General features: G+C 40.6%; 2 protein-coding genes across 2 annotated transcripts; both read right to left on the bottom strand.

Moving 5' to 3' along the window:
• Positions 1 to 1,494: 1,494 nt before the first annotated feature.
• Positions 1,495 to 9,272, bottom strand: sirt7 (sirtuin 7). The gene is made up of 10 exons (XM_080881579.1): positions 9,022 to 9,272; positions 8,779 to 8,916; positions 7,421 to 7,525; positions 7,268 to 7,338; positions 7,100 to 7,172; positions 6,459 to 6,557; positions 5,334 to 5,570; positions 3,615 to 3,695; positions 3,397 to 3,503; positions 1,495 to 3,241 (listed from the first exon to the last, which is right to left on the bottom strand). The coding sequence occupies exons 1-10, from the start codon at positions 9,124 to 9,126 to the stop codon at positions 3,040 to 3,042; spliced, it is 1,218 nt and encodes a 405-aa protein (XP_080737705.1). The 5' UTR covers positions 9,127 to 9,272; the 3' UTR covers positions 1,495 to 3,039.
• A 1,066-nt stretch (positions 9,273 to 10,338) lies between these two features.
• On the bottom strand, positions 10,339 to 26,214 carry cp110 (centriolar coiled-coil protein 110). Its single transcript, XM_080881578.1, has 10 exons — positions 25,513 to 26,214; positions 25,136 to 25,255; positions 21,266 to 23,813; positions 20,486 to 20,613; positions 17,359 to 17,460; positions 16,737 to 16,847; positions 15,817 to 15,909; positions 15,544 to 15,660; positions 11,736 to 11,818; positions 10,339 to 11,518 (listed from the first exon to the last, which is right to left on the bottom strand). The coding sequence occupies exons 1-10, from the start codon at positions 25,648 to 25,650 to the stop codon at positions 11,359 to 11,361; spliced, it is 3,600 nt and encodes a 1,199-aa protein (XP_080737704.1). The 5' UTR covers positions 25,651 to 26,214; the 3' UTR covers positions 10,339 to 11,358.
• Between the last annotated feature and the right edge of the window lie 1,646 nt (positions 26,215 to 27,860).

Here is a 27,860-nt window from a genome sequence, read left to right as displayed (position 1 = left end):
GGATCAGCACCATGATGCCCATAGTATATACAGTATTCTGAAGAAGGTCTAAAATGTCACTGTGTGTGCGTGCATGTGTGTGTTTTATTTAGATGGATTTAAAAAAAAAAAATATTACTCATGATATAACATTGTCCAGACATGCCTGGTAAGGACATGAGGAGGAAACAGCAGGAGCTGTGTGAGGCTACTAAAGGCAGTGCTATAACATTTTTCTGTCATCATTTTATTATAGATTAAGTGGAAGAGTTGTTAGGTGTGGATAATTAGATTATAGTTTATTGCAATAGCAAGTTGTGCCTTGTTCCCACATAGCAAGTGGAGAGTGATATATGAAATGATGGGATGGAAGGAAGAAGAGAAGCAAAGAGTGATTCACAGGCAGAGCCTAAATTATTTCTCACAGTTTTTTGTTGCCTTATGGTTCCAAGCGCTGTCACCAATCTTTGCATTTTGTTATTATCTCATGACACTTGTTTAATCAGCTACCATCTCTCCTATGGACTTTTTAATGTCTACAGTCTCAGATCAACACAGCCCTGCCCTTCCCATATTAGATTCTTGATGAATGTGTGTTGTTGTTATTCAGCCTGGTTCAATGTGCCCCTTTTTAACTTTGAGCACCCGCCCCTTTAAACCTGTCTGCACGGCCCTGACCTCTGGCGAAGCGGATGGCACAACACAGAAGAGCCACCTCGTCAGGCCAGGACGCAGTCTATTTACACCTACAGGCCAGTGGACACTTTCAATGATGAGGATGTAAACATCCTGGACAGGGAGGAAAGCTGGTTTGAGGGCAGACTCAAGGAGTCCATTTACGTGAAAAGGGAAAGACCATCTCTGTATCGAGGAGGGGGACTAAGGGTACATCTTTCGCCATCTTACAATTGCAGCCATTCCCCAACTCTCTGTGAATGGTACTCATGGCCATTGATCAGTGGAAATGGTCTCAGTGGAAGTGGGATTGTATTAAGAAGCCATGAAACATGAACATGAAGTGAAACATGGAGAAAAAGCTGGTTTTCAGTGGCAACAGGTCTGATGAAGTGATGAGTCCAAATACGATTGTTTTTATTTAACCAATCAGCAGTATGTTCAGAGGAGCTCAGGAGAGAGATACAGTTTTCCTATCCAGGAGCACTTTTGCTGACAGTGTGTTTGACAGCGATGAATGGATTGGCCTCCTGCACCTCAATGTTATTGAAGCAGTATTTTGGGGGAAGAAAAATTTTGCCCAAAATCGCCATGAAACATATTTTACTGGGATAAAGATATTAGTCATACACCACTTCACATCAGCATTTGCTTAGAGAGTTCAGGCTGTGCTGAAGAATAAAAGTAATCCTACTAAATATTGACTTTCAAGCTCATTAGAGTTGTACAAACTGTTTTTGGATTAGATACAGCATTTTCATTTCTGTTTGCACCCATTTCCTATTTTGTATAGAATTATACACAACCTACAAAGGCAATAGGATAAGTTAGAGCACCAAATCAGATATGGTTTCTTTATTTTTATCAAACAAATGGTAGCAGAAAGAAAATTCATTGCATCATGATTTATTTTCTCACAAATACATCTTTGCGTGTGAGAGAAAAGAAATACAGCAAAAACCAACGAGGCTTCACATTCAGGTTTAGCACTGGTTTGAGTTTTAGGAATGCCGACACTAGCTTATCAAAGACAGCCTGCACTTTTTTTAATAATGTGTAACACTATACCAGACATGATGAGACTGTTGACACTAAAGGTTCTTCCTGAGATAAAATAACAGATACAATGACTCTGGCTGCTGTTTCCAATCACTTAAGCAAACAGTAATTTAACTCAAAACTCAGCTTACCTTCCTATGCTGTAAACAAAAATCATTTTTTTTATTAATAAAAAAAAAATATATCACACTAAAGTTTAAACGTAAACAAATGTAATACAGTAGCGGCTGTACTAACCAGCCTGCATACCTGAGGAAGGATTACAGCAGAGTCAAGGGCAGCACACAATAATTAAGTACGGCCAACATAAACCTTCAAAATAAACATCAACACAAAGATGCCATGTTTTTAAAAAAGGGAAGTCTTGAACATATGAAAAACAAACACTACAAAAATATATTCTACTATAATCAGTACATGTGTAAAAGATAGAAAAGCATAATTCAAAATGGACTTTTGCTTAAGCTGCTGTTGTTATCTGCCACTCATGTTCTTCTGATGATACAGTATTTATGAAGTACTCTACCCTCAGATATCCATGTTTTAATACATCATGGTCATACTACACCAGCAGAGCGTAAATTAGACACTGTAGAGCCCAACCGATGCAGGAATATGAGCTACACCAATATTTGGTGATATTATTTCCCCTTTCAGACACATAAAACAAAGACTTTTCTAACATTTGTCATTTTTTATGAAGACTTACTAGGATAATATTTAAAAATAATTCTGTTTTGTTCCAGTAAGCCATGAATTACTTGTTTACCCCCCACCTTTACTCAGATCAGCTGGCTGTGTTTGTGGGAAATGCAGATACTGATATTGGTGATATCAATCAGGCTCTAAGAAGCACCCGTTACCAGTCTGGTTAAAACACCTGAAATGGTGTCAAAAGTGATCCATTCACAAAAAAAAACAAACCAAACCCCTACAGGACATCATTTTCTGACACGTTTTAAGACCTTTCTTGTCAGTTTTTGTAAAAGAAAAAAAAAAGAAAAGAAAAAAACATCCTAGCCACACTGAGCTAAAATTTGGCTCCGTCTAACCCAGCTGGCTTAGCTGCCATGAACACAAAAACATAACAAACTGCAGCTGCTTAACAAAACCCTGCTCTGAACCCAGGTATCACTCTAAAGTGTACGCTGTACAACACGACAGTTCAGTGCAGTGTGCCATTTTCCTAATGGCAAGGAAACAATCCTACAAAACAACACCCCAGAAGCTTCAAGTCCAACTTTCCATCATCACAGGACTGAAACTTGAATCTCTTGATGGGATAAACTGCTGGCAGTGACCAAAAAGTTCACAATGTCCTGTCAGTCACGCAACTTTTTTCTTCTTCTGCCTTCCTTTGCCGTACCCTCGTCCGAACCAGCCGCCCTGCACAGATGTCGGTTTCTGCTCCTCGGGGTCATCTGAGCAGTCATTTTGATCATTGGGAGGCGCTACGACCTCACGAGAGTGGCTTTGCACCTCTTCAAGCTGCAGAGGTGTAGCCAGAGTGAAGATGGGATCGTCTGCCCTGATAAAAAAAACAATGAGGAGAACTCAGGGCAGTGAACAATTCGGCTAAATTGTTTTCTTTGTAATTTTCCATCTGTATCTGAATGACAGATTTTATATCAATAAGCCAATATTATTTACATCATCTGTGTTTGATGGGCGTTATCATCCTACCTGTTATATGCAGGAATCTGAAGGTTCAGCTCCTCCATGAGGAGTCTCATGACATCGTCACACTTGCCGTGAATTTTCAGCACAGCCAGATCATCTTTTGGTGTCCACTAAAACAAAAACGCCAGTGCATAATGAACCACTGAGCATTCAGAACTTTACCCGCATCTCATCTATTTATCTGCATGTTTTTCACCTATACTGAAAAAAATTAAATGTACCTGAAGGTTGACAATGTAGAGTTTGGGCCTTTTGCTTGCTGGTCTGTTCATGCACCACAGAGAAGTGTATTTCTTCAGCACCTGAAAGAGCAAGAGGCAGTACAAAGGGAAACCACTCGTCAAAATAGAGGTTCCTTTAAAAAGTTAATAAAGCCATATAGCTGGAATTTAACTGTCCTACTACTTGATTTCTGCTTCTTTCACACAGTGTTACGTCCCTCTGCAAAAACTCTTTAATTTAACCATTTTGCCTCTGTCTCCTTTTTCTGACCCGGACACATTTTGTTACTTCCCCCTCATCACCTAGACCCCTTTCAGGGGAACGTAACACACAGTAAAATGAATAAATGGGTTTTTCCCTCTTCACAAATGGAAATACATCAAAAAATATTTGGTTTTTTTTTTATATTGTACATATATTTAGACTATATTATAAGGTTTAAGGTAAACTTTAACTTATATACTGGTCTACTGCATGAAAACCAGAACCAGGAGGAGTTAGCTGTCCATGTAAACAGTACAATTAAAGTACTGTGTTGTTAAAAATGAAGTCAATATTGCCATTATTACAACTCAAATGTAGTTATAAATTAACTCGCAGTAGTAACTGATAAGTTCTTCATACTTTTTCTCTGCATTTACCTGAAATACAACTGCTAATGAGAGCTGTTGGATAAAGTAAAAAAAAAAAAAAAAAAAAAAATCCCTGCAAGTGAAATAAAAGAAAACTGAGTTGGCAGGACAAGGGGAACCCTTTGTCTAAGGAGCTTGGAAAGAAAAGCGTCTGGACTTCTTTAAGTTGCTGGAAGACATTTCACCTTTAATCCGAGAAGCTTCTTCAGTTCTAGGGTCAAATGGTGGAGAGTCCCAGATTTAAGTTGTGTGGGAGTGTGGGAACCCTTCTTTGCATCATAATATGATTTTAAAAAAACTACTAACTGAATAATAACAGAGGCTGTGACCTTTTGAATGCTCCAGGATCATTAATAACCAGGAGACACTAAAGGTGCACATGACTGAGTTACTGGGGAAATCTACACCGCAGCTCTGCTCTAGTCTGCATGCCAAGTATTGTTTGGCAAGAGGCATCCATCAGAGTATGAATGTGTGTGAATGTTAGACAGAAAGCACTTACAGAGAAAAAGCTTAGACAAAAGTGCTTGTGCGAATGGGTGTGAATGGCTAAATGAGACAAGTTGTGTAAAGCACTTTGAGTACTGTGCTAGAGTAGAAAAGCGCTATATATGAACCATTTTACCATTACCGCAAACCCCCGTGAAACCCTACAGTGTAACCTGACGATGCAGCTCTCTAGAAATGTAACAATGCAGCTCGCAACTACTGTGATCTGTTCACTACCATCAATCCCTCTTTTCTCACCACAGTTTTTGTATGTGGTCTAGCAAAAACTAACCACAACAAAAAGTGGAGACCCAGTAGGGAAAATAGACCCAGCATTTCATTTGTTTCTATTGGCTGGCACAGCATACGTAGGTTACGTCGCAGGCTCTTCAAAGATTCCCTGCAGAAGTCCAAATCAGGCCTTAGGGTTTATCGTCACTTTACTGTGGGCTCAAATCTTGTTTGGACTGCTCAGTTTTACGCAAACGCGATGTCTGTTCTTGAGGGCACATGCTGTTTAACTGGTATAAAACTGTACAGTGTATGCAACCTAACCCAGATTACATTTACAGACTCCGACAGCTTTATAAATCCTACCTTCAGACTGGAGCCTAAACAGAGTATAACATCCGCCATCTTGGCAGCTTCTGTTGCTCCCCTCCAGTTGAGAGGCTGCTCGAGGGTCCCACGTTCCCCGAAGTGCACTATGGTGTCTCTCAGTTCGGCGCCACAGTGGCTGCACTTCCGTCCCGTCCCATGGCGGTGTAGCGACGTCCGCTCGGTCACATCAAATAAACGCACGTACTCCCTGACCGGGGAGCAGGACGTGCACACCTACCGACAGAAGGGAAACCCAGCGTTTCAGAGCAGTTTAAACTCTCTGAATAAAGAGTTTGAGGCCAGTAAGAAATGTATTGTAATGTTTATCAATTCATGTTTTACATTTAATCCTGCTGCACACACATCTAATGTTAGGGCTTCTTCTACTCTTTCAACTTTTAGTGTTCACTCATCCATGCATGCTTTACACTGCTGATGCAATTCACTTCTACATTTCAAATTTCTTTATTCAATTACTCAATTCAGAGACCTTTACTAATCCCAAGCCTGGAAATTTTAAAGGATAAGAGCAGTCAGAGACTGCATAACTTTGCCTGAGGCTGAAAATTCCCTCCACACCATGAATGAATCAAATCCCTGCATCCAGGAAAGATATCTGGATCGGGATTAGTTTGTCATATCTTTCTCAATAACATCACAATGACATCTCACAGCAATTTTGGCCCCTCTCACATTGGTCTGCAATCCTTTTAAAAAACATATTTACTTAATGTCTGGATCACCTCTAACAGTTAATCACTTAGCCTGAGCTCTTGTAATATTCTCATGCAAATCCCTGCCATTTGCATAAAAATATTTGGTCAGGACTGCACAGACACTAAATGACGAGGCAGCCAGTGATGGGAGCACACAAATGACATTAAACGGGCCTATGTGGAGAGTCGAGCAGCAATTTAAGCAGCGTGTGTGATGGCTCTTGAAAGGCAAGATTAACCTCCAGCGCTTTTAAGACGTGATGCACCTGAGAAATATTTTTTGATGCGAAACAAACACGTCTGGATCTGTAGGGGATTAGGCTTAGATGCTGTTTTTAGAAACATCACAGCAAATTCTTTCCAGGCTTTCTACAAAGTCTAAGAACTGAGGATGCGTGGTTCTTACCTCAATAAACATGTTTCCATGGAGTTCAGAGAGGGCGTGTCTGGGCAGACCGCTACGCAGGTGGAGTCCATCGCAGTTCTGAGACACAACGTGCTTAACCTTTACACAGAGCAAACAAAGACAGAACATGAAGCACTGCCTTTAAATGTGATGCGAGCAGAGATGCTACAAGGAGGAGACGCAGCACCTGGGTAAACTGAGGTAATATTCTGTAACGCTAAAGATGGACGCTGTCCTGTCCTTATCAATGCCAGACCAGGAAACACAAATAGCCAATTATGTTTCAGGTGTGTGTGTCACATCTGCTTGTTATCATAGTAAAATTCTGGTAAATGTAGCTATTGTTTTTCTTGGCTAACCTTATTAAAATCCTTCTAGAATAAGTTGTCATTTTTGGAACATCCTGGAAGTTATTTTGAAGCTTCTGTCGGAATGACTGGAATAAGTCAGAATAACTGGAAAAAGTAAATAACGTTTTTAACTTGAAGCTTTTTTTTTTTTTTTTTAATTATTGGATTTAACGGATGAGTCTTTAGATGCTGTTTTTATGTCGCAGTAACCATTGAAACTGAAGTTACAAATCTCTAATCACTCATTTAAATGGAAATTCAAATATGTTTTTGGACTTTGGTGTGACATACCAGCTTTTCCTTATGAAGCATCTTAATGCACATGTGCGTGAGCGTCGGCTCCGCTTTACTCAGGTCTGACGAGCTGTTTGTAAAGAAACGCAGAGATAAATCAAACAGAACACACTAGGGGAGAGTAATACATATATTTCATACCACAGTAAAGACTCTGTATCTCACCTAATGGCCCGACCCTTCTGTAGCTGCGTCCATACCCCGTTAGGGCCCCTGTAGTCAGGGATAGAAGCTGCCTGAAATTACAGACGATGTCAGTTTTGTGAAAGTTTAAAAAAGAAAAGTAAGGCGAAAATGAAGAGGAAGAGTTTAAGATACCGTGCTGATACCGGCTCCGGTGTAAACCACCAGGTGACTGGCTTGTTTGACTGCCACAGCGAGCTGCCTGACTTTATTTTTCAGCTCATCAACACCATCAAATACCTGAAAAAGACATCAGAGCTGTACTGAAGACCATTAGAGCTTCAAAAATAATCAGAAATAGACTGTTTGCCTGGAGAGTGGGTCAGGGAGTGACGGTGACGATGGTTTGCATCTGATTTTTTTAAACCATGACAAAATAATGTAAAATGATCACTGAAGGGAGGAAGTCCAAGCAAAAGAAGCAGTTTTATTTTTTAAAATCATGCAGTAAACTACTGTACGTTTCACTCTGAAGCCTCGCTGCCCTCTCACAGCAGAGAGAGCTAGACGCCGTCACAACAGCAGGAGGACTCTTTCACCCAACCATGATCTTTAATGAAACTTTTTTTAATCACCACAAATACTTCTAAGAGAGGAAGTTTTCTACCTTCTACCTTGCTTTAGCCTACTAGGAATAACCCTTGAAGCTCTTTTCTGAACGAAGTGGTTTTTACCATATTTCAGACCTGCTTATAGAACAAAATGACTGGGTTTTCATCAGAAATGGGTGAGGGTGGACTCTACCTATGCAGCTGACCTTCATAAACTATTCTAGTATATTGGTACTGCGGTGTCAATACATGTCATTAAGGGTACAGAGGATCTTGTCAAATGTCGTCTTTAGGGGGGAAAGAGTTAAACCACGTTTGGTGCAGCTCCTCAGTTCATACTTTGGCTACGTCTAGGATTACAAACCAACAAAAATAGCTGCTAACATTTTTTCTGGGCTCTTTGAGAGATACTGCTTCTGGGTGTATGTGTGCGTGTGTTAACTCTTATTGAGTTAACACACGCACACATGGGTAGATGTTGAGCCCTCATACTGCTCCTCCATGAGCAGTCCATGAGGACCCGAGTGGTAGCTCAGGAGGCCAATGGTTCAATCTCTGGCTCCTCCAGTCTGCATTTTGACTTATCCATGGGTACTGAAGCTCGAATTGAGCCTGCTGCATCCATCAGAGTGTGAGTGTATGTGTGAAAAGTGTAAAAAGGTGCTTAGGTGTAAGAAATTAATGTGTGTGATTGGGCAAATGAAGCTTTTAGTGCCCACTTAGAGTAGAACAGCACTATATGAGTACCAGTGCATTTACCAGAATGGTTTTAGTCCTTTTGTATTTACTACAGTTTGTGCACAAAGAGCGACTACCATTCAACCTCTCTGAGTCCTCACACAATCAACCCAGAAACCTGCTGCCTCCACGTCTGTTCTGAAGTTGTCCCACTAGCTGACAAACCAACCTTAGCAGGCCAGCCTCTCTGGGCCGGAGTCTCACCTCTTCCTGCTTCCTCTTGAGCACATTTCTGCGGACTTGTCTCTTGCAGAGCTCCTCCACAGTGTCTCTGTGCAGCAGCAGAGCAGCGGCCTCCTCCTCTGACCGCTGAGACTCCGGTTTTTTCAGGACCCGCCCGACCTGCGGGAGGAGGACAGAGGGACCGGGTAAGCCTCACAATGGACACAGCAAACATGAGCTAGTCTAGCCTGCTAGCTGTAAATGTGCATGTTTTCCCCCTCTCACCAGTCTGAAGACCTCCCTCTCGCTCTCCCGCTGTAGTATTTTAGCCTTACTCAAAGCTTTCCTTTGAGTCCGAGAAGAAACACCGGCGTCCTGCTCTTCCGCCATCCTGTTTTCAATCAGCTGACGAGAAGACGTTTATTCAAAACAAAGCTCATAGCACCAGATACAACCGGAAGCGGAAGTTAAAAAAGAAACCGGGCGGGAGCCGGGAACACCGCCCCCTGCCGGTGGGAGTCTGTACTTTCCCTCAATTTCACACCTCACATCAACAAAGTGTAAATAAGTTTATTATTATCAAACACGAACAAATAAATAACATTTAAAACAAATCAAAAATCCACAACAATACAAAATTTGCAAAAGGTTTTAGCTACAAATATTTAAGGCAACACGAAGAGTAACACTTCAAGTATCAGCCATTGATATGAAGACGAACAAAATACTACTCATATCACACAAGCAGGGTTTAATATGTGTGAATACAAGAGGTGGCGAATCACAAAGGGGATGAACAAACAGGTGTGTTTCAGCTGGGTGTCCTAATGCACCTCTTTTCCACCCACACAGAGAGCTTCCAGAGAACCGGCCCACCTCTCAACTGGTTTTAGTGGCGATTATGCTGAGTTGCGAGAAGTTAAGAAATACTGTGGGAAGAAAAATGATGACAGAGAGAATCTGACGACTGCCTGCTGGTTGTTGTGATAGTCCTTCTCATGGTCACTGACCTGAGGGCCTAAAACACCGTGCCTGGGATCTCTGAAGCGTAGTGCTGGCCTCAGCTTTTGTCACTTGGGACTAGTCTGCACTACACTGGGCACCAGCATTGTCTTTGTGGAAAAGGGGAAATACTGTTTTTTCCACAAAAGACAAAGATTTATAACAGCAGCAGGAAAAACACAAGCAATGCTTATTTCCCATTAAATGTAACACTGAGCCATATAGCACACAGCACATACAAGGGTGCTTTTCCAAAGTGTCTGCTCTGAAAAAGCTTATCTACCACATGTTTACTTCCTAACATCATCAAGTGGATCTATTATAATTTTTCTCGTTTTCTGTCATAAATACTTTGGCACAGACAAAAGTTAAGGCTTCACACTGCTCTAACTGTTTTATCTACGCTTGGCTTTAAAAGAATGGTAATATCCCTAATATGGTCTTCTCACAGAAGCCCCACCCACTTTCTGCTTGAAACCTGTTTTATGAGGGGCAGCCAATCAGGAGAAAGTTGACTAAAACAGCTCATTTTAGCTAGTGAACGAGAGCGAGGTGCTACGCCAAGATGTAGTATCAGATAATAAGGAAAACCTTTAACTGTTAATCATGCAAAGCCATGCTGGTAGAGTCAAACAACAAAAAAAGGAACTGGAAATAAGCAGAACAAAACTCCAAGCTATGTTTCAAATCTGAGAGTAAGATTGAAGTATATTTTATTCTGTTTCATAGATGTTTATAAAGCTTATGCAGGAAAAGAGCTGCCAATGTCAGCAAACGTGAAACAAGCTGCTGTGTATCTATTAGATCGCCAACTTTAAGGCATGTGACAGCAGTCACACTTTAAGAATATGTTTCAGGATCTGTGGTCCTGAAATTTCAGTCAAAGTGGTCACAAAGTTAACAAAAGAGGAGCTAAAGTATCTTATTTCAGACAATGGATGGACTGAGGAGCTGCACCAAGCCTCAGCAAAAGACAAATAAGGATATCTGCTACCTGTGAATCATGCAAAGCCACTCTAGTGGAGTTCATGAATAAAAATATTAGGCTGGAAATAAGCACAATTGGTCACCTTTAAACAAAGCGATTGCCTATCTGAAGACTACAATGCACAACCTACTAAAGAGTATTTGTTCCCAACACAAATCTAATATTTGACCCCAAATTTATGAACTGCTGTCTTCCTCTAGTACCCAAAGGAACAGAGAGATGATCAATACTGTTCACTGTAGCTGTCAGAACGTCTGCTGCGAGTCTATAAATCTTTCAGGTGCTGTGAACAACCCTTTAAAGTTGCTGCCAAACGATTTTTTCTGTCAACTCAACATTTTCGCACAAATATCTTCAACATGAATAATCTGAAGATGGCAAAAAAAATTAAATAAATAAATAAATAAAAAAATGCCGGAAGCAGACGTGACATAGCCGCTCCTCTGTAGACACCATGGTGTCAAAAATGTTCTCAAAGCCCCCGAGATGAAATACAATGATATGCATTAGTCATCCATTTGAATCAAATTTGGTTTTTGGATTTGGAAACTCTCAAATGATTAGTAATACTCTATTCATGTAATCACTAGAGGGCTCGTTAGGAGTTCTCACTGGGGCCAATTAGGAAGGTGTCATTGGGGTCTAGAGGAGGAAGCGCTCTTGGGGACCCTCTGAGGATTTGCTCTGAAATGTCCTCGTTTGGTTTCTGGCAGGGGCTCAGCAGAGAATCCAGACTTTTGTGCTGTCCTCGTCATAACCCCGCGGTGCCTTCCTGCAGCCTTTCTTTGGATCCTGAAACAAAGACAAGTTTTAGAGCTGACAAAGAAATGAAGAAGAAAGTTTTTTCTTTCTGTGGTGCAGGATTTTCAATTCATCACAAAATTAAAGGAACTGCTGCATTTTTACCTTGCAATAAAAAGCCACTCCAGTGGTTCTTATGTTACTTGTAATGACTGGGTTTGGTTTGTGAAGAAAACAGAAAAACAGCAACGATGCAGGAAAAACTCACATCATTCCTCTTTTCCTCTCCAGCGACTTCTGTGTTGCAGCTGACAGAAAGCTCTTTCCTCTGGGGCGGCCAGTCTGTGAACCCTAAACACACAAGCGCGCACGCACGCACGCACGCACGCACACACACACACACGTAAAAATGCACAATATTTAGAACATAGTCTCTGCAGCAGCCACCAGTCATACTTGCCAACCTTGAGACCTCAGAATTAGGGAGACATTCAAAAGGGATGTTGGATGGGGGAGTGGTATACATATACATATATATACAGAAAATTAGAATTTTACAATGTTTATTTATTGGATAAAATAAGTTAAATGTCACTGTTAATACTGTCCAGCCGGAAACAGCGGGGCTGTCCAAATTCAGAGGCTGCGTCCACCTGAGGACCCGGCCTTCGCGCACTACAGAAAGCCGGCTAGACCGGAAATGAGCGACTGTGAAATTGGACAGTCTAGCCTTCAGAATTACGTCACGAGCTCTCTCGGTGGAGTGAAACTCTGCTGTCTGCTCCTTGTTATCTAAAATATAACCGGACGCTGGCGTAAATTTTCGAAAAGTTTATTTTGCGACCCAGAATGAGTAATAAGAGTAATATTAAAACTAAGTAGCTGCAGTAGTAGAAGCCATTGTTGGAAACTGGAATTGACCGGCCCAATCTGGGGTTTTTCAATTTTGTTGTCCGGGTGGAAAATCGGGAGAATGGTGGCTCTGGGAGATTTTTGGGAGGGGCACTGAAATTCGGGATTCTCCCAGAAAAATCGGGAGGGTTGGCATGTATGCCACCAGTATCAAAAGCAAATTTATACACTGTTGATGGAATATTAGAATTTCTGCTTCTCAGCCTAGAAACTCAGATCACAAACTAGAGCTGATAGTTTCTCTTTGCCAGCATTAGAAGAACTTGTTTGATGGCACTCAACGGATTGATCAATAATTAGAACAATGTGAAAGTCCAAGGAACTCAGTGAAGATCTAAGAAGGAGAATTGTGGATTTACCAGAGTTAGGAAGGTCTCTTGGAGTCATTTCTAAAGAGATTCCAACATCACCAGTTCAAACAACTGTATCAAAGTTCACATTATTTTTATGTGTCACCACTAGGGCTGGGCCATATCATAACATTCATGGTAATACAGTTATAATGTTGGGCAACGATAAGAAAATGAAATATCATGATATAATATGGGTAAAATACGCATGCACAGTGCCCCCCCCCCCCATACGCACATGGCGGAAAAAGCATAGCGGCGACAGAGAATGAGAAGGGCGAAAGCAGATCGTTGAATGAAACGGATGAACCAGAATTGGTTTGTAAAAATGCAACTTCAGTGGTGTGGAACTGGTTTGGCTTTCTTCTGTCAGATACACACCAGAGCACATTTTTTGGTAGAGCATGCTAGCGGGCCGTCGTTATTACCGTGTTTTTCGGAAAATACGGCACACTTAAAATCAATCCTTTGATTTTCTGAAAAATTGACAGTGCCCCTTATAATCCTGTGTGCCTTATGTATGAATTCTGGTTGTGCTTACTGACTTCGAACTGATTTTATGTGGTACACGGTGCTCAGAAATTTGTCAAAAAATGTTTTAGTACGACTTTCGGAAGCTACAAAGCCGCACTGCTTGATGTCAGAGCATTACGGCTACCGTAGTCGGGAGCCTCGCGGAGTAATACGTACTGTGCTTCAACATAATATTACCGTATTGTGTGTGTATAACCTCTTTTTAAGTTTTGTGGATATTATACATGGTTATGCTGAGGATATGTTGGCCAATTTCCATTGGAAATGCCTTTTGGTTAAACTGTCAGCAAGGAATTTGCATTTGCACTGTTAAATTTTTATATAACTTTAATGCACATAAAAAACAGCTGCTTGTTTAAGTGAAAATACATTGATGGGGTTTTTTTGCACTAATAAAGTTGTGGAGTTGTAAAGTATTTTGTCTTGTGTCAATTATATCCTCAGTTATATCGTTATCGCACATTTTCAAATATATATTGTGATAAATATTTTTGGCCATATTGCCCTGCCCTAGTCACCACTTTGCCAGGGTCTGAAAGAAGACCCAAACTGTCACGCTCAGATGAGAGGAAATTGGTTTGGATGTTCAGGAACAACACAGGGACCACCAAGGCTCAAAACTGCCATGAACTGGAAACTGCTGGAACATCAGCATCAGTATCCACCGTGAAATGAGTTGAAACTCAAAATGGACTGAAAGGGTGCAGAGAAAGAAGTCTTTGACCCAAAACTGACACCTCCAGCTTCACTGAAATATGCAGCTAACCACATGGACAAGCCGACTGCCTTCTGGGGAACAGTTTCCTGGTTAGATGAGGCAGAGGTTCAGTCCTGTGCCCAACATGACAAGAGGTATGTTTGGAGGAAAAAAGGGGAGACTTTCAAATGTAAGAACACTAGCCCAGCTGTCAAGCATGGTGGTGGCATCATCATGCTCTGGGGCTCCATACAGTTGGGTCTAGAGTGGCCAAATATCCAGCCAGAACTGTGCCAGAAGCTCGTTAATGGCTACAAAAAGGATCTGGCCAAGGTCGAACTTTCTGCAAGAAATTTAACCAACTATTAGTGGGGGTGCATGGATATATTTGAGCTTGTATGTATACTTGACTCTGTGTGGGTTGCAGAAAACCCAAAATAAATTAAATCTTTGGACTTTTTAAAAGTCATTAAAGATGTGTGATGTATATGCTGTACGATGTACCACTCCACCCTGAAAAATGAAGTTAAAAATAAACAAAGACCAAAATTTCTGTGACATTCATGCCGACAAGTGAGTGTATACAAACTTCTAACCACAACTGCATTTGTGTGATGTGTCTTTTGACCCAGCTGGTGTACTCTTACATCCTCATGAGCCCTAATTTTATAGTGAAAGTGAGGAAAAAACAAAAACAAAACAGTATGAGTCTTTCTTACTTTAACCTTTTGACTTGCTGTCACATGAACACACAGTCTTATGAATTAATGAGTCTTCAGGTGTGATACACCGGAACATGGGTAGTATTGTATTGTAACAAGTTACAGCTAACTATATGCATATCCTGTGCATGTCAGGAGTTAAACATAAGGTTAATCACCTGTTATGAAGGACACTTTTGTTAAGTCAAAGGAATAGAGAACATAAAGTGAAATATGATTAGCTGCTCATCCCATCCACTCATATTTTCTCTTCCTGCTGGAGAGATGATCCAGTGTTCATTTTGTTAAAAGCTTTCTCTGACTGCACTAAAATGAATTCATGATTTTGTGCACATATATAAATACACACACACACACACACACACACACACACACACACACACACACACACACACACACACACACGAAGTCTGTCAAACAATGTAACAACATCATATCATTCAGTTTTACTATTGCAATGTAGTATATTCAGAGTTCACCTTTTAGTTTAGAGGTTCAACCATAATAAAGGTTATGCCACAAAATGGAAAACATACTGTTCATTAACATTTAAATGACCTGCATCACTTCTCAGTCATGCTGACTGTTTCTTTGGTGTTTCTGTGAATTGTGGGAGTGCATTATCTCTTTTCCTCTTACAAAAGATTCTGTGTAGCCTCTGCAAAAGGAAGTAATACAGGTGGTAATAAAGGAAGCACTGAAGCACTTTTCCACAGTACTTAGAGAATGTGAATTTTCTTATTAAGACTGCCATTAAAATACTCCAGGGTCACTTTACAGTCACTTGACTGGAGAACCAGAAGAAAACCTGACTACTGACCACATGTGTAAACACAGCCTATGATCTCCTGAAAAGGTTACCTGTTGTCTGAGCTCTCTCTCCTTGGCGAGCTCTCTGTCCCAGCTGATCAGCTGCATTCGCTCTCTGGCTGACAGGTTGAAGAATATGTCGTAGACCTCATAAAGTGCAGCGCGCAGCTGGAGGAGCAAACAATTACAGAGCAGACGATGGCTTCAATGAATGCGTGCAGTCACAGTAACTGTTGTGGTAACTGCTAATGGAGCGAGTAATTGTTGAGTTGACGGTGTGCAGGAGAGCAGAGAGGTTAACAGATGTGTTTACAACATTTATACCTGCAGTGTGACTCTCTCCTCCAGTAAGAGGTCCTGTTTGTTGCAGAGCTGAGTGCTCTGCTGCCGGAGGGCCTGCAGGAACTGCTGTGTGTCCTAAATGAGCAAAAGCACACACACAGCAAAGATTGCGCTATTATTTAGTTATATTTATCATGAATATTATGTTTACACAGAGACAAACTGAATGGTGAAATCTGTCAAATAGATATTTAAAATATTCATGGATTTACGATTAAATTAAAGTACAAAAAACAAAAACAAAAAACGCTGCCAGCACCTGCTGGTTTACATGTTATTTAGTAAAAATTTAAATTTCACCAAAATTAAGAACACAGTTGCTTCAGCTGCTGAAGATACCCCCAATTTTTTTTTCTTCTATTCAAATATCAAACATGGATGGTATAATAATCCCTCAGTCCATTTGAGGGTTGTTTTTACAAACAAATGTAAGACATTGAAGACTTCACTGCAACATTCACACTTTTCAAAGGCATCCAGTGGCTGTGACTGGACTTCTGGTGGTTGCGTTTTGTTATGGTATAAAAGACAAGATGTTGCCAGCAACACTGTGTTCATGTGTGTTGGTTAATCTTATGCTTAACCCACTACCAGTGTTTTAGCCTGCCCAGATGATCAGATTCATCTGTCACTATTAAAAAACAAACGAACGCAAAAACCTCATAAGTGATGGAAAATATTTGTTTAACGCGACCCCTGATTGAGGAAGTCTCTGTTTTAGACTGTATGCTGCACTGTCAAGGACTCCAGGAAGGATCGCAGCTGCATGGCTGTAGCTAAAGGGTATCCTAATAAATTAAATTAGGCACAGCTGTACACATCTGCACACAAGCAGAGCTCATTTAATGACAATAAGAGCATGTGCTGCAAGAAACAGACGTGTCGCTGCTGTCTCCACTCACCCTGACGGTGCGCACCAGCTGTGTCACTCTCTCCGTCCTCAGCAACCTGCGAGTTAGAAAACCCTTCACAGCCGCTGCCAGCAGGGGGCGGTAGTGCTGCGAGCTGGAAGGCTGAGGAAGAGGAGAAAGAAGGGAAAACGAGTGATGAGAGAGGGGTGAATAATGAGAACCAGAGGGGAGGAGAGAGGAGAATGCTAATTCCATCAGTGACAACCAATTAATTTCCCACGCAGCTTCTCAAGGTCTTTTGGTTGGCATCTGTTTAGTGCATCAATGCAAGTGGACTCGTGGCTCATCATTATAATAGAGAATAATAAGCAGAATAATAAGCAGCTGATGTGCCATCACTCACTTGTTGATTCAAGAGCGGTTGCATTAAAAAGACATGTTTGTTGAACAAATGTACTTCTACTGAAGCTGAACTGCTGTGCGGGGAGACGTATAAAAGCACAATAACAGATAAAAAGGGATGCTGATGAGGATTAAGACATGTGGGGGGTGGAGTGTGTTTTACATGAGCGTGTCAGCCAACTGGTGATGACTAAAAATCCTTCAGATAAAAGGGTGAGCAGGGCAAGCTTTCTGCATCACCCACATGAGTGGACAAATATTATGGTAATACCTGAGAGAGGGTAGAAAAGGTCAACGTGTCCCCAAGACATGAGCCTGACATGGAGCAGGGGAAGGACACGCTCTGAAGGAGACGATAACGGACTGCCAGCGCCTGAGAGACAGAGAGACACATACGGAATAAGAGGAAAAGTTCATGTGTATGTGAGTGCACATTTGGGAGCAGGCAAGGTTGGAAAATATTGAATTGGAAAGGACAGCAAATGAGGCAGGAGAAAGAAATTAATTGAGGGTAGAGACGAAGAGACAGAAGGGGGAGAGATGGGGCACAGAGGTAAGAGGGATGAGATGAGCAGCAGAGCAGAGGGATGACCAGGATGATGAGACGAGAGAGATGGAGGAAATTAATACAGCCAGAGAGTAAAAACAATGTTGGTGGAGGTATAAAACAAAACAAAAAGTGGGATCAGAGGAGAGAGGAGGTAAAAAAAAAAAAAAGGAGGGAGGAGAAGGCAAAGGGACCATTAGCGGTGGCACTCAGCGGGACGATCTGGCACTTAACCACAGACGCTCATGAATTAAACAAATTATCCTTTCCTTTTCTGTGTCAATTCCCTCGATCCCCTCCACCCACTACCAGAGAGTCCAGCAGACAGCTCGCTCTCATCACAGCGCAGATGATGGAAGGACGGAGGGGAGTCAAAAAGAAGTCTTTTTATGAAACAGCTTATGTTAATTATATTGTTGTTAAGGATACATAAATTAAACAGAGCCTGTGATTAACAGGGCAAGGACACGGGCCAAGAACAAACACAGACACAAGCTGAAGAAACAGGAACCGGTTGCCAGAGAACAGCAGGCGTCCTTGAAGTCTTGCATGTACACACACACACACACACACACACACACACACACACACACACACACACACACACACACACACACACACACACACACACACACACACACACACACACACACACAGAGAAAGAGGCGACCGTGCCAGCTCGCCTCTTAGGGATGTAATGAAACATTTATGGTAGAAACCCTTTTTTTTTTTTTTTTACTGGGGAGAGTCTGAAGGTCTCTTGTAATGAGCAAACGTCTGTAGTCAGCCCACGACCTGGGTCTCCAAAAGCTCACTCTAACAGGTAGGGTGACAGTGTGTGTGTGTGTGTGTGTGCGTTTGTGTGCACATGGTCACATGTGGAACAATGCCAAAGTCTTTTTCAAATGCCTGCTTCTAGTTTCAAAGAAACATTTAGGGTCAGTATTGTATTACCGCTCAGTAAATTGGCTAGAAACTCACAACGCCTGTTTTCCTCGTCTTTAAAAGATTAAAACTGGAGCTCAGTTTTTATTTCTCATAGGTGACTTTGGGTGAAGTCGGAAACCTTGGCGGAGTGAATTATGGTTGCTGTACTGGAATTACGCAGTGCTAGATCTGTACAGCAATACGTGATGCAATCTAATGCAAGAAGCAGACCAATGGGAGGGAGGTAATATCACTGACTGCGTTTTTACCATATTTAGACTTAGAATAAATGATCACTTGTTCGGGGGTCTCAGGAATATATAATTTCAGATTATTTTTTCCATTTTCTTGATGTAACTTGACAAACAGCTTTAGATTGCATCAAATAAAACAATGACAGAATGACCCTGACAGTGCTCTATACCGCTTCTCTATCATTGTTGAAGAAATCTATTAACAGAAGCAAACTGTCTAAATTCCTTTTCTAATCTGTGGCCTATTTATTTAAACTCATGATTGAATACTCTGTGTAAAAAAAAAGAAGCTAAAAGAACTGCTAAAATATTAATAGATGCCACTCAGATATGAGTAAATGCTGTATTTCTTCTCAACTTTCTTTGTGCATGTGAATATTTTTAGCAACAGACTAAAGAAAAGTATAAAAATGTTTTTCAGCATATAAAATGCAATATTTCTGCGCATACAGCAGTTTCTGGATAACATTTCAAGTCTTCAATCTATTTCAATCTATTTTACATCAAGCTATCCAACTTACAACTCACATTGAACAAATTATTAATAATAATTAATAAATAAACAGGACAGGTGTAATAAGCCTACACCTGTATTTTTTTCCCATTTAATTCAATTCTTTGTTATCATTCTTTATTTTTTATTAGCATTTTTGGTTTGTTATTGTGTGACTTACTGTAAGTAATTATCATCGATATCATCTAGCACTTAATATTCTGAGATCTTTTGTGAATAAATAAATCTCAGTGAGATGTAGAGTGAAATTACCATAAAAAAATAAATAAAGTATAAACACTCTTTTTATTTAACTGCAAACACCTTGGGCGACATGTTTGATGTCAGCTCTGTATGCATGATATTTTAAAGCTGTTCTGATTAAATCCATTAGCTGCAGCAGTGGTCCCTAAACTTTTTCTAACCATAGCACTTCCTGAGATCTAAAAACATTACTTTTTTAGCACTATTGGTTAATTTGATATTTTTTTTCTGTACATCAAACACTCCTCACTAAGACGATAACGATGAGCTGGTATTACCAACTAAACATATGCAAATAATTATCATCGTTATTAAAGTGCCCGATTATTCTCATTGTCAGTTCTATAGATTTATTCTTGGACTCTGCTAAAATACTTTTGTATGAGTCACAATTCAAAATAATCCTTATTTGTTTTATACTGGGCCATGGGGTAGCCCCTCAGAGCATCCTCTCTCTCCACCAAGATGACTTAAGCCAACTTTCTTCTGATTGGCTGCCCCTCATTCTCAAAAGGTTTGAATAGGAGGTTACCCTATTAGGGATATCCACTCTTAGTGACATCATACAGAGCATCAGTCTAAAGTCTTTGGGTTATGTGTGCTTACACTGTACCATTAGTTAAAACTTTGTCAGGAGATTTTGATCCAAATTGGCAACAAACCATCAGAGGTGCAGCAAGTATTAAACAAACGAGTTTGGGAAGAAAATACCTGAAATATACAGAGTAATTTGTACATAGCTGGACTCTCAAATAAACCTTCTGCCACTCTTTTTCTTTGCTTCACATATGTCTATTTCCACACTTTTAAAAAAATGTTTCAGATCTATCATCTAAAGGAAATATATGAATCCAATAACAAAATAGCAGTAATATGTATAGTACAATACAATAAATAATAAAATAAGTCTCACCTGTAGTAGCTCCTCCTGCTGTCTCCTGTGCTCCTCTTGCAGCGCTCTGACCTGAGCAGCGTGTATCTCTTTCAGCTGCTCTCGCTTATCCCTCTGACTGCCGAGACCTTCACACCACTGCCCTGCAGCTACAGACAGGAAACACAACATGTGGTCACATATGAAATTCACTGTTGGCCCACTACATTTGCCTACAGGTCATTTGCACAACTGTTACTATACTTTATAAGATTTGAAAAATTAGCTTTCTAATGATGTAGAGTCTGGGGTTGAGTCTAAATATTTTCTCCTTTTCCCCTTTTTGTGGCACAAAGATTAAAGAAGAGCTGTTATCTTTTTTCTTTACCTTTATTTTCTGTCATATATTACACTTAAACCAAAATCTAAAGACATCATTATGGGCGAGGTGTCTGTCAGTGTCTGGGTGAGCTGTAACATTACCAGCACACCTAACCATTTATAGTGTTGAGGCACCCGAGGCACGATGGAAAGAAAGGTGTCACCACTCGATCAAAGAGTTTTTTTTACACAACACCTCATCATTTCCACGTGATGCACTATCCCCTCCTGTATTAAACATCAAGAGTCTCCAACTCAAGACAAAACAACACAAAGACGTCGGCTATTTTTGGTGCATGTATAAACTGTCAGGCCTCAAACTGTTCTAAACACTGTGTTTCAGGCAGTTTGTTCTACTCTTGGCTCTGTATGATGTCACTGAGAATAAATATCTAATAACTAACATGGTTATTTAAACAACACTTCCTCTTCTCGTCTTACCTCTGGGTGTGCTGGAGTTGGGTCTGACAGAGTCCACTCCCCCACTGGTATTGGCACTCCCTTCCAGTGTCTCCTCCATCGTGTGCATTAGCAGTCTCCGTTTGACCTTGGACACCCCTCCCTGACCGTCACTGCCACTCTGTGGGGTCAGATGCTTTTCTTGCTCAGGATGACCTTGTGACCCTGATCTTTCAGTGAACCACAGGCCAGACGGTGTGTCCACATCATATGACTGATTTAGAGATGGTGAGTGGGTGGAGTTGTGACCTTCTAGGGCCAATTCTTTCCTTCTTTCAACAAGGTGTTTAGTGTTATCTGAAGGCACTGAGATGTAACTCCGAAAAGGAGGATCAGATGGAACATTTCGGAAAACATCGGGAATGCGCATCTGCTGAGCCACAGAAAGGATGCATTTACCAGGTGGCTGCTGCTTTCCGCAATCTCCAGGCTGTGCAGAACTCCCGGTTAGTGCTTCTCTGCTCACTTTTTTCCAACTTTCTCTCTCTGCAGATAAGGTTTTGATCAATTTGCGCTCGCTAAAATCACAGAGCTCATCCCCGTTCTCCTTAACTGTGAGGGGAACATCATCTGTGTCACTGACAGTCGCTTCCGGAACTAAGTCTCCATGCATGTTTCTGTAATTGTTATATAACTGTCTGCTCGACCACTTCCTGTACTCTGCATCACTGCTATTATCACCATGAGCTCTCTGCTTGTCCTCCCAATAATCACTTTTTATTTGCTCATTTGTCATACCCTTAAAACTTAACTCACTTTGCAGGCTGCTCTCAGCTTGGCTGTGACTGTCTTCTTTCAAGTTTTCTTTCACCGTTGACTCAAGATCTGTGATCAGAACCTTAAGACTGGACAGGTCTGACTCCAACTGATCCATGTGCTGTGAACTCTCAGTTAAAATGCTTGTTACTTCCCCTTCAACTGTGAGATTCACTCCGGGAGGACCCACTATAGGACTGTTTTGATGACCTGGATTAACTTCTTCAGAATTGTGATGGTCTTTCAAACCAGTACCAACCTCAAGTTTCCCCTTTGAGGTCTCCTCCACATCAACCTTTTGTCCACTTTTTCTTTTGTAGTGAACAGGGCTCCTGCAGAAGCTAGGGGCTGGGACTGTGCGATATTTCCCTGCTCCTTTAAAAAAAGCTGGAGGATCTTTAACAAGGGAAGTTTCTAATGGCTGTTGCTGGATGAAGGCACTGAATTGTTTTGGCTTTATTAAGACCTCCTGTGAACTGTTCAGCCTATTACTTATGATGATTGTTTCTTCATCAACACTAGTCATTTCCTTATTATCTCCATCTCCTGTTAAATGTGTCATATTTTTCCCAGAGAGTTCACTTTCAATCATCCGCTCATTCTCATAGGATTTCTTTAACGAAGTTTCCACTGACGAGATAAAAGTACTTCTCTTGTCTTTAGTCTTCTTCCCCTCTGCAGTCACAGTGTCCTTGTAAGGGATCTCATCATTCTCCTTATCAGAGCTGCTCTGCTCCTCTGCCTTTGCTCTTGGCTGTTCTTGGGTTCTCTCTTGGATTTTAGTGTTTTTGGCTTGGTTCCTAAGCATCTGCTGGCGCCGTCGATACTCCTGAGATTTCTTCAGCAAGGCCTGGAGGCTCAGACGATAAGGCTCCTCAGACAGCTTTGAGTCTGCTTCATCTACCTGGTTGTCCTCTAGTTCAGTCTCTCTGGGACTACGCTGAACACACAGTTCTGTTGTAAGACGGTGACGAGTGCTTTGTGTGTGTGTTGGATTATCTGAAAAGCTGCTTTTTTCCAAAAAAGCAACTGAGTCCTCATTTTTGTCTAAATGTGCATCTTTGTCAGGGTCATGCACTGAACTAAAGGGATCGTTATCATCACGCATCACACTGTCCAGTTGACCATTTTTAGATTTTTCTGTTGGTAAAGGATTACACAAGAGTGAATCCTCCTCAAATGACGTGCAACAAATTTCTCTCAACTCTGTTAAGTTATCACAAAAAGATGACTCCCGCCCACTCCTCTCTAATTCCTCTCCATCTATGGGAGGGTGGCTGATAATATCTGGCATCTTGGCGATTGTATTTGAGGTGTTGTGAAGAAAAAAGCCCACTGTGTTATAAAATCCTTCTGAGTAGTCGGAGACATTGCTCTCGTTTTCTGCATTAATCCTTTCAGGGATAGCAGTACAGTTTTCTACATTCTCGTTGGTGACATAACCTGAGGAGAGCGACTGGCAGCTTGCACTATGTAAAAAATTTGGCTGTGATCCTTGTTGGCTGTTAACTTGGTCAGTAAGGCATCCTTCCTGGTAATTTTCCTGAGGTGTCACGTTAGAGGCGAAAAAGGCACTATATGTCGTCGATGTCAGTGGAGGAAGACAAACACCAACTTTTCCTTTCGCTGCAGCTGGGAGCGAAACATTATCACTGCTTCCCGCAAAAAAATCATCCGGACACACCAGTCCACCAGTGGTTTTACGGAAATATGAAGATTGTGTGATAATTTCTGACTCTTGAAGCAACTCCTCGAGTGTTGGTGTCTTCCTCAGCTGGAAAAACATGAGCAGAAACAAAAATAATGCAATGAGATTTTAAAAAATGTGCTTTTCCCTGTTCAATACAACAATGCCAAACGCTGATTATGCCAAAAAACATAATTACAGCTATTTTAGTTGGTAATTTTAATTTTCAACACTTATGCATATAATGAACTTTCAATACATCTTTTTACAGGGGATTACCCTGGAACTTTAAAAATAATTTCAACATACAAACAAATAAATAAATTATTAAAAAGCGGGGTGTACAACGTGGAGTACAGTGTGTTGTCTGGTAGAGCTAGGCCCAGAGTAGTGGGTGTTTTGGACCATAAAGTCCATCTGCCAAGGGCCATGTACATATATACCACAGCTTCCACTGCAAAATGTCCATACTGGCAGATGGAAGCTTAAAAACGGCCCAGGTGGCAGCAGACTTCCTTGGAAGACCAGCAAAGTATCAACAGGAAGAGAGATGGACAGGCAAAGCCTAATATTCAACTCGGTCATGCACTACTAAAAGCAAACCAGGTAGGAGTCCCTCAGTGACAGACGGGCAATGCAGCAGACAGACCTTGCTACCAAAAGGTTCTCAAATGTTTTCTGTGTTCTTGACTCAAGCTGAACTTTGAGTGATTTGGGTTTTTAAGGAGGGGCTTAAAAAGATTTAAATGAAAGGTGTGCAACTGATTTAAAACACAAAACAAATAAGAGATTTGTCTTGTGTTTGAATATAAAAATGATAGTTTTTGCACAACTGCCAAGAGCCAAAGCCAAAACTTACATTAATTCCAATTAATTGCCCACCCTGTGAGCCAGTATAGTGACATTTCATGATGGCTGAAGCAACTGTTTTACTGCATCAATGGTCCATTGGGTAAATGCATAACCTTATTTGTATCGGCGCAGGCTATCAGCCAAAGAATACTTGATTAATTGCAATATTTGAGTCCATCTGTATTGGACAAATTTATATAAAGTGACCACCCTCTTGGGAGGTGGATAGTCCAGATTCAAGCAGAATTTGTTTTTTAATTATTTCATGTAATTACTCACGTTAAATGGCACAGCTGGCCATACAGCACCTGAAAGCGCTATAGATTTACTTCTGTCATATTAAACTGTATTGTTGCATTTGAGTCCACAAATCATATGTGCAAACTGTGATGGTGATGTACTATTATACATTAGACGTCTCTCTCCCTATAAAAGAAAATTAAAGATTACAATATTCCTTCCGTATTTTGTGCCCGGACTCTGTCATTCTCAACTGAAGCTGCTCTCACACAAGGAGCCAACAGCATAGGTTACAAACAAAACAAAGCTTAAATTACCTGAACGCTGTGCAGAATCGTCTGGATGTAGGCCATCCGGGGATCATCTCTGAACTGAACTGTGTGGGCAGCAGCTTCGTCTCTGAGTCGACGCATCTCCTCTCTCTGTTTCTCTGAGAGCTGTGTCATCACAAAACAGACATGAGTTATCTGGAATTAATACTGTTTCATTTCAAACAAGTCTGCTTCTGTTTTATCATTATTATTAATGGATGCCTATAATTTACATTAAAGGGAGATAGGCAGCATGTCTCAGTGACTGAATTAATATGCGTCATTTTCCTTCAAACTAAGAGTGCATCTATCTATAAAAAAAATAAGTTCAGCCTTTTGCTAAAATGATCAACCATGATGACAGCCGTAAACTTATCCAGCACCAGAGGAGGGAGGATGGATCGTCCATAGAAGCGGATGACAGAGGATGCAGATGAGGGTCTGTGGTTTTCCTCCTCTTTCTCTTCTCTTCTCCTGAGCTGAGGAAGAAGATGCTGCACAAACTCTTCGTATTCCTCCATTACTCTTCATCGGAACACAGTAGAGAGTAACTTTGGGCAGTTTAACGGCTAAAAAATTACTACCAAGTTATTGTTTGCTAACGCTAGTTTGCTAGCTAGCTTAGCTAACATAACGCTAGCTTTGGCTGCTTTTTGTTACCGTTTAAAAGTAGACCCATAAACTTAAAAAAAAAAAAGAAGACACTGGGTTAAACTCAGCAAAGGTAGACGCTACAGCTATACTGTTGGTCCTCTTATAAGCAACACAAAAGACAGTCTGGTCAGGTCCACTGGGGGGAATCAATGTTTACATTTTTACCGCCTCTCCTCCGGGGCAACAACCGGGTAAAGAACGACAGTGACGGTTACAGAGCGCCGAAAACCCGGAGTGGATTCACACCAGGGTTCAACAAACACCCCCTTTACACACAAAAGCATTTCACGGGAAAGGAAGAAAACCGCTACAACGTTACGTCGGACAAAGTATAAGAAGTGGATTTAATACTTAAAAAATAATGAGAAGAAATTACTTTTCACTGAACTCAGACTAACGTGATACTGCCCCCTACAGGCCTGACTGACCAAAGAAGAACATGCAGAAAAGTATGGAGATACTTTGGTGTCAGACGGAAGAGAATTAAGGGAATACAACGCTCGCATTTATTTATTTATTTACTGGTTAAATATTTTTACGATTAAAATTAGAATCCAAAGAATTTAAAAATCTAAATTTGCTTGTTGTTGTTCTTCCAGGGCCCTGTCCCAAAAAGCAAGTTTATGTTTTCCTTATCTGGCTTTACTTAAGCCAACAGCACCTATAAGGCTAAGTTGTAACATGAAGGTGGTTATCAACCCCGCAATTCACCCATATCAATCCAGGTGTTCACCTGGGGGGGGGGAGCAGTGTCAGCAGCATGTGACCAAACAGACACAGGTACTGGTTTACTGGCAGCAGAGCAGCAGACTGAAAGCAAAACACCTGCAGCAGCAGTATCGCATTAACAAGTGTGTAAGGATGGACTATAATTAAAGCTGTGTGTTCTGTTAAACTAACTGAGTGTTATTTTGTGTGTGTAATAGTTTTCCTGTATATCAGTGGTGCTCAATGGTTTAAGAACAAGTAAAGAATAAATATTTGTTATGGTTCTAGTGTAAAATAATCTTAAAGTAATCAAGTACACAGCTTGGGTGTATGAAGGTTAACAGGTTCTCTATTTTAGATACTAAAGTTTACATTTTTTGTACAGTGATCCATTTACAGAGGCTCAAAAGTAATGGGACAGTTGAATGTTGCGCAGTTTCATGACCAGGTGTGGGCTGTTCCTTCATTATTCCATTCCCGACCATGACCCATTTACACAGACAGACAGTGTGAAAAATGAAACTTTTTGCTTCCTTTTTTTGCTTCATTTGCTGTACAGCAAATAGTTACACATGTCATAAATGCTTTTATATATTTATGCATTTCCATATATGGACTATTTTTTGTATAAACTTTAATTTAATTGATTATACTGTATTTTTTCAGTACTACAAAAGGCTTTGCCTAGGAAGCTTGCTTGATCTCATTAAACCCTGTACATAACTGTCTTCACTAATCAATGCAGTTATTGCAACAGAATAATGCAACAATATTCAACATAATTGATGACATTGTACGCACTGTTTTTATATAATAAATGCACTATATTTGCTTAAAAATGCTAATAATACTAAAGATTCATGAATGACTAACACGTAGACAGTTCCATCTTAAAACATGTTTATTGGTCATATACAAAATAAAGTAAGCTGTTTATCAACAAACGTACACTATATACATCAATAAATTAAACAATGCATCGGACCGATGATGAAACAGTTAATTTCGTGATTACCCATACCTTGTCATCGTCACTATCTACAAATTGCCAAAAAAAAAAAAAGGAGCGAGAGAGAAAAAAAAGACAATAATTTAAATTGGAAGATAAATACTAACAAAGACTGTCACATTTTAAGTAGTTTCCCATAGAAAGTACTGCCATCGAATAATTTATTACATCCCTTACAGAAATATTACAAAACACAGAATTTCCTATTACAAGGGCTTTTCTGATTAGGTTACACCATATTCACACAAACTCACTACTTTTCAAAGGCTTTAAACGGACCATTATTTATACTGCGTTTCCATGTGTAAGATTTAGAAACACACACAAAAAAAAAAAAAAAAAAATCCCATGGTGAACCTG

Source organism: Rhamphochromis sp. 'chilingali' (genome assembly GCF_963969265.1).
Source record: "Rhamphochromis sp. 'chilingali' genome assembly, chromosome: 4".
Taxonomy (NCBI): Eukaryota; Metazoa; Chordata; class Actinopteri; order Cichliformes; family Cichlidae; genus Rhamphochromis; species Rhamphochromis sp. 'chilingali'.
The sequence above is the reverse complement of the archived record's forward strand: the minus strand, read 5'-3'. Positions and strand labels throughout refer to the sequence as shown.

What these genes read in the sequence shown, in the direction of transcription:
- cp110 (XM_080881578.1), bottom strand. Translation starts at nt 25,650, where the DNA reads ATGGAGGAATACGAAGAGTTTGTGCAGCATCTTCTTCCTCAGCTCAGG. An exon ending in CCTTTTCTACCCTCTCTCAG is followed by an intron (nt 16,848 to 17,358) that starts GTATTACCATAA and finishes CCTCTTCCTCAG; the next exon opens with CCTTCCAGCTCGCAGCACTA. An exon ending in GAGAGGAAAAGAGGAATGAT is followed by an intron (nt 11,519 to 11,735) that starts GTGAGTTTTTCC and finishes TCTTTGTTTCAG; the next exon opens with GATCCAAAGAAAGGCTGCAG.
- sirt7 (XM_080881579.1), bottom strand. Translation starts at nt 9,126, where the DNA reads ATGGCGGAAGAGCAGGACGCCGGTGTTTCTTCTCGGACTCAAAGGAAA. An exon ending in AGAGGGAGGTCTTCAGACTG is followed by an intron (nt 8,917 to 9,021) that starts GTGAGAGGGGGA and finishes CTCCTCCCGCAG; the next exon opens with GTCGGGCGGGTCCTGAAAAA. An exon ending in ATGGAAACATGTTTATTGAG is followed by an intron (nt 5,571 to 6,458) that starts GTAAGAACCACG and finishes TTCTGTCGGTAG; the next exon opens with GTGTGCACGTCCTGCTCCCC.